Below are 6,506 nucleotides of genomic sequence, written 5' to 3'. Positions count from 1 at the left end.
TCTGTCTGTTCTGTGACGCCTGCAAAAAAACAAATAGAACATCTTATTCTTGTCCATTTTACAGAGAAGAATAGGACCTGTTCTATAGAGGCCAGGAACCGTTCTTTTCTGCAACTGTGGAACTCATACGGCCAGTATTTGTGGACAGCCAAAATTGGCCTACGGTCGGTTGTATGAGCCCTAAGTGTGTTGCACAGACTGCCATAGAATGCGATAAATTCATGAGGCCTGCACCTCACCATCAATTTATGTATCCTCCGTCAGCACAGAGGGAATCAGGACCGGCTTAATACACCAGTCTTGATAAATGTCCCCCTATATGTATATCTGCAGTTTATAGCATTAGTAGAACAGCTCGTTCAGTACACCTCATATCAAGAGCTGACATTTTCGGTGTAGACATACAATAGGCCCTTATCACTGGGTCCAGCAGGCACCTGCCACCCCATCCTTCACTTCAACCAGCTGTAGCACCAGAAGTGAGCTGAGCACCTGTCGCCATTACAGCAGAAAACCCCATTAACAGACCTATGCCCCCCCCCCCCCTCTTTTATCAAGGGGGTCTGTTTAACAGTCTTAATAAATGACTTGAAATCAGTCCGAGGGCAAATTGGAGTATGAAAAGCTCCATAGAACACAGAAGGAGGGAACATGTGTTTGGGCAGAGGGGTGTGAGTGAGATTAACAAGAAACACATGTTCTCCCTCCTACAGAGGTTTTGGAAGGCTCGGTCCTCCTTACTGATCAGACCTTGAGACAACACACCGTTATGAACATGCAGTGGGGATTGTATGGACTGCTTCTCTTGCTTTTACCACCTCAGCAGGGGGCAGCATGTCCCAGCCGGTGTTTATGCTTTCGGACCACTGTAAGGTGCATGCATCTGATGCTGGATTCCATCCCCGATGTCCCAGTCCAGACCACTGTACTGTGAGTCGTCACTGTTATTAGTATTCATGCTATGGGAATCTGTGTGACAACTCTCACCTTTCCCATTATCAATAGGCGTGTGATCAGTATTATAGTAGTTAGATTCTTGACCTTGGGGGGCAGTGTTATAGTAGTTACGGTATATTCTTGTACATGGGGTAGTATTATAGTAGTTATATTTTTGTGCAGAGGAGACAGTATTATAGTAGTTATATTCTTGCACCTAAGATGCAGTATTTATTCTTGTATAGAAGAGCAGTATTATAATAGTTTATATTCTTGTACGTAGGAAACAGTATTATAGTAGTTCTGTTCTTGTACATAGAGGATGTATTATAGTAGTTATATTCTTGTACATATGACAGTATTATAGTAGCTATATTTTTGTATATATGTTTATAAGTTGTGACTGGAATAAATTTCTTGTCCCTCTATCCCCAAAAAGTTGGTTTTCCATATTATTGTCCTGTTTTTATATACCAGTGTGATGGTGTTGGGCACCTGCATCCTGGCGCCTTACTTCAGCTTTAGGGGGAATTCACACGACCGTATCCATTTTGTGGTCCACAAATTGCGGGTTCAAAAAACACTGATACCGGCCGTGTGTGTTCCACAGTTTGCATGTCCTTCCCTTTTGTTAGAAATGCGTGTTCTTGTCAGACAAGAACAAGATGTGTTTTGTTTTTTTGCGCGGCCGCGGAATAGACATTTGGATGCGGATAGCACACTGTGTGCTGTCCACATCTTTGCAGCCCCATTGAAATGAGTGTCCACATGCGATCCACAAGAAATGCGGATTGGATGCAGACCGAAAATACGGTCGTGTGAATGCCCTCTTATAAAGTGTAGAAATGACGTGCTTCGGACCCTGATTTCCCACAGGCTGCTTTCTCTCTGCTTAGTGATCCTGATTACATACAGACACCCACTGACATTCAACTTGCTTGTTTGTGTCCTGAGGCCAAGCATGTAAAAGAATGCATGATGTAAGGCGGCTGGAAATGTGCATTCCGTCACTTGAAATTCCTTTCGAGAGGGAGCCAGTGTGATTTGCGTATATTCTCCAACAGCGTGACATGGGTAACTAAGTCCAGAACCAAGCAGGGAATGTACAGGTACTACACATTTTCCCTGCCACAGAAATTAAATAGTACATGGTGCCCATACAAATAAATGGCTGACCATATATGTCCATGAGTGTAGGCCACGCCAAGAAATAAAGGTGTGGGGAGATCCCAAACTACATCCCCATTGGTTACATAGCAGATGGGGATTCAGCACTCTGCTGATCATCTGCTCGAAGAGAACACAGTGCTCGTACAAGCGCTGTTCTTTTCTCTTAACCGCGGCAAGTGTAATTATACCTTCACTGTTCCATTAACTAGTAAGGCTCCCTCCTATTAAAGTGAATAGGGATGGCAGAGCTGTAATTACAACTGCTGGTCACTGCAATGTCGACGGCTAGCAGGTAAACAGTGAAGAGACCACAGCGCTCATATGAGAGCTGTGTTCTCTTCAGATGCCGGATCGGCAGAGGGTGCTGGCAGTCGGCCCCCTATTAATCTGAAGTTGATGACCTATTCTAAGGGACCATCTCATCCACTGCATGCATATAAAAAAAAAAAAGTACTATATTAGGAATGAAAATAATGTTTGGCATCTCCCCACCCCCACACATACCAGACCATGGCTGTGCTGTGTGGCCATACACGTTTTCTCTTTTCCCCAGGCTGGAATATTCCTTCCTGGTTTGTCATGTGTTTGCTGTCCCATCATTCCTTAGGGCAGTGAGAGGTGTCTTGACATTAGCAGATCATGTGACACTAACCACACCCCTTGTTCTTACCACTGATATGTCCCACGTTAGGGCTCTTTCACACTTGCAGCAGGACGGATCAGGCAGGCTGGCTGCCGCCGGACTAAAAAGTCCTGCATGTCTGACTTTTTAGTCAGGTGGCTTTCGCTGTGCACCGCTGTGCTGCGCCGGAGCTCAGCCCCCGTCCCCATTATAGTCAATGGGGACGGAGCGGCAGCTCGGCGAAACAGCAGAAGGACGGATCCGACAGGGAGATCAGCCTGCCGGATCCGTCCTGCCGCAAGTGTGAAAGAGCCCTTACAAAGTTCCAATGCAGATTGTAACTGCAGATGAATATCAAAACATATTTCCACGGTACAATGGTAGGCTAATAAACTTAGAATAAGGCCCCTTTCAGACGAGCGAGTTACACACTCCGAACTAGCAGCGTGTGTCTGGAGCTCCCGTCCTGACCTCCCAGCACTGATGTATTGGGTAACACTGACGGCATTATGTCAGTGTTATCCAATACATTCCAGACCTCTAAGAGTTACATAGCATTATAAATCATCACTCGCGCTGCTAGACTGAAAGGAGCCTAAGGCAGTTTTGATAATTAGTTGTATTTGGGGAAAAGTGATATAACAGTAATATCTGTTGGGTAGGATACATTTATATTAGAGGCACAAGTTGTAGTTCAGTGTAAACATGACACAGGACAAACTGAGCCCTGCTACATCCGATTTTCACGTTGACTGATGTACTTTGTATTTGTTTACCTACATCCCCCCAAAACTAGGCATTCCCTGAATATGATTTAAATTATTAGACAGTGGGGTTATCATGGGCCCTATAGGGTGCAAAGCCTCCTGGTCTTATTTGGTACTGCACTAGTCCCATCTTCCACTGGGAGTCTGAAACCGTTCATTTTGGCAGAAATCCCTCCTAATTAGCAACTGTTCTTAGCTCTTGTGTTTAAGAGCAGTGTGTTGCTGGCCGACCTCTCAGGCTCAGATGGCTAGAAATGTGTCTGTGATTGACAGTGACTGTTGTTATATAGACCCTCTGGTTGCAGTCTTTGTAACGAAGGACACAGAGTGCAGTTCTTTATGAGTGATGTCATGTGTCCATGGCTATGTCTGTACACAATGAGGTAACCCTTGATGATTACAAATTATTTTGTCTCGGCTGTGTTCCAGAAAGAACTGACTCAGTTGAAGATTGGATAGATCACGAATAAACCTTGCTTGGATGATGATGTTCCTTGCAATGGTCTATACATGTTCTTTTATGGTGTGATTTTATGGGACATCCATGGTATATAAGTCACATGCACAAACATATAATAAAAGTTTCAGTCAACTTACTATCATGATTTGGGATGAGCAAACTTGTGTTTTCAAGTTCGGTGTACAAGGTATAAGAATTCTGTTATGGATTCCGATACCACGGACCATAACTTATTCTTAGATAACCCAAACCTTGTACGCTGAACTTGAAAACACATGTTCACTCATACCTAATCGTGAGTTATTCTGGCAATGGTTTGTTCAGCCTATCGTTTGAGTTACATTTTCATACAAAATGTGTCTACCAAGGAATGGGTGGCTTGAGTATGGCATTGTAAAGATTTGCCGAACTGTGCTCTTAACCAGGAATCGGCCAACCAACGGGCACTTCACCCTTCCCCTGAAATGGTCAGATGATACAAACTAAAATGACTAGTGACCATTGTTCCCTGGCAGTGTATCTCAGTGTTTCTCCTACTCTAATTCCTACTACAGCTGTGGCTCTGGCCCTAAATCTAGAGAAGTCCCTTTCTGTCTAGAGATGTTCCAGGGAAACGGAGCTCATCCTGTGCAGACATAGGCCCTGAGTTACTAATGTATCTGCACCAAAATGTTGTTTAGAAAAAAAAAAGTGGTGCATTTAGAGTTTCTACAGTTTTTTTTTTTTCTGACATCCTATACAAGGGGTGGAACTTCACAGGGAAATAGGCATGATATAATGTATGCCATTTTGCTACCCCATTCAAATGAATTGAACAGACTTTCAGTCGTGGAATTTTCTACCATGTGCAAAGGTACCCTTAAAGGTTCACTCATCAGCCGATTTATTTTGGAGAACTGCCCACCCACACGCCAGGGACGATGCCTTCTATTCTTCGGACCACGACTTGTATTGTAGGATTAATAATTTTATTTTTCGTCACACAGACGTCCCTTTCGTTTGATCAGCTATTATTGACTATTATCCTTTTACATCACACTTTGCTCCATGCGAGACCCTCCTTCAGCTCGAAGAGATCTCTGAAAGCATCCTGGATGCTCACCAACAAATGTAGCCTGCCTGAAAAAAAGATCTCTGAAGATGGTGTCCTTGCTCCCCTAGCTTAAAAGTTTAGAGAGCTCCTACAAATGCTCATATGCACTAGCTGTCCGGACTCAATTAGTAGTATTATTTATTTTTACAAATGAAGATAAATTAAACTATAAGAAATAAAATCATTCTTGATAGGGGTAGATGCAATTTCTTTGAATATGGGAATACTTGCAGAACTGTGGTGACTAGGCCCTATCTTGGTGGGTAACCTCTGTTCTGGTGGGGTTTTTTTTTTTTTTTTTGCCACTTAACAAATGTCATATATATAGTGTGTGTGTGTGTGTGTGTGTGTGTGTGTGTATTTTATTTTTTCTTCCATACCGCAGCTATTTGTAGGTTATTTTTTAGTAGCATTTTTTGCAAAACAAATCCCTAGATGATGGTATTTTTCTCCCTAGAGAGTTCATCTAGATTTCTAGTCTTAGGCTACTTTCACACTTGCGTTCGGAGCGGATCCGTTTGGTATCTGCACAGACGGATCCACACCTATAATGCAAACTCTTAGATCCGTTAAGAACGGATCCGTTTGCATTATCATGATAGTGCAAACGGATCCGTTTTGACTTTACGTTGAAAAGTCAATGGGGGACGGATCCGCTTGAAAATTGAGCCATACTGTGTCAACTTCAAACGGATCTGTCCCCATTGACTTACATTGTAAGTCTGGATGGATCCGTTTGGCTCCGCATGGCCAGGCGGACACCCGAACGCTGCAAGCAGCGTTCAGGTTCAAGTGTCCGCCTGCTGAGCGGAGGACAAACGCTGCCAGACTGATGCATTCTGAGCGGATCCTTAGCCACTCAGAATGCATTAGGGCAGTACGGATCCGTTCGGGGCCGCTTGTGAGAGCCTTTCCACCGGAACTCGCAAGCGGAGCCCCGAATGAAAGTGTGAAAGTAGCCTTAGATCATTCCCTTATGAAGAATATTTTGTCACTGATTTATGTGATTAAAAGTCTGAGTAGCAATCTCTTCTACAAGCAATGAAAGATGGTGAACTCGCTATACTCATTCCCCTAGCGACACTAATTGTATATAGTATTACAGTGAGGAAGGTGCAGTGGGTATGTCTTTAGATAATTTATTATATGTACCTTGAGAAATTATGTGAGGAGTGAAGTCAAAGTAAAATCTTCTATCCAGCTCTCTGATGCATAGGATAGGCTATCCCCTCACAGAAGAGGAGTTAAAAAATGAAAAGCATATGAAATTACTGATATACAGTACAGACCAAAAGTTTGGACACACCTTCTCGTTCAAAGAGTTTTCTTTATTTTCATGACTATGAAAATTGTAGATTCACACTGAAGGCATCAAAACTATGAATTAACACATGTGGAATTATATACATAACAAAAAAAGTGTAAAACAACTGAAAATATGTAATATTCTAGGATCTT

General features: G+C 43.0%; 1 protein-coding gene across 2 annotated transcripts in view; it reads left to right on the top strand.

The window, feature by feature from the left end:
* Positions 1–672: 672 nt before the first annotated feature.
* LOC122922286 (peroxidasin homolog) overlaps positions 673–6,506 on the top strand; it is an 81,959-nt gene continuing 76,125 nt past the window's right edge. Inside the window, exon 1 of one of the 2 annotated variants that reach the window (XR_006387120.1) lies at positions 673–930. Coding sequence is in view for 1 of the 2 variants with exons in the window: in XM_044272847.1 (XP_044128782.1) it covers positions 770–930 (161 nt within the window). In the remaining variant the exon portion in view is untranslated. The remainder of the gene's footprint in view (positions 931–6,506) is intronic. The other variant, XM_044272847.1, reaches the window with a different exon arrangement.

Source organism: Bufo gargarizans, unplaced genomic scaffold (assembly GCF_014858855.1).
Source record: "Bufo gargarizans isolate SCDJY-AF-19 unplaced genomic scaffold, ASM1485885v1 fragScaff_scaffold_136_pilon, whole genome shotgun sequence".
Classification (NCBI taxonomy): domain Eukaryota; kingdom Metazoa; phylum Chordata; class Amphibia; order Anura; family Bufonidae; genus Bufo; species Bufo gargarizans.
The sequence above is the reverse complement of the archived record's forward strand: the minus strand, read 5'-3'. Positions and strand labels throughout refer to the sequence as shown.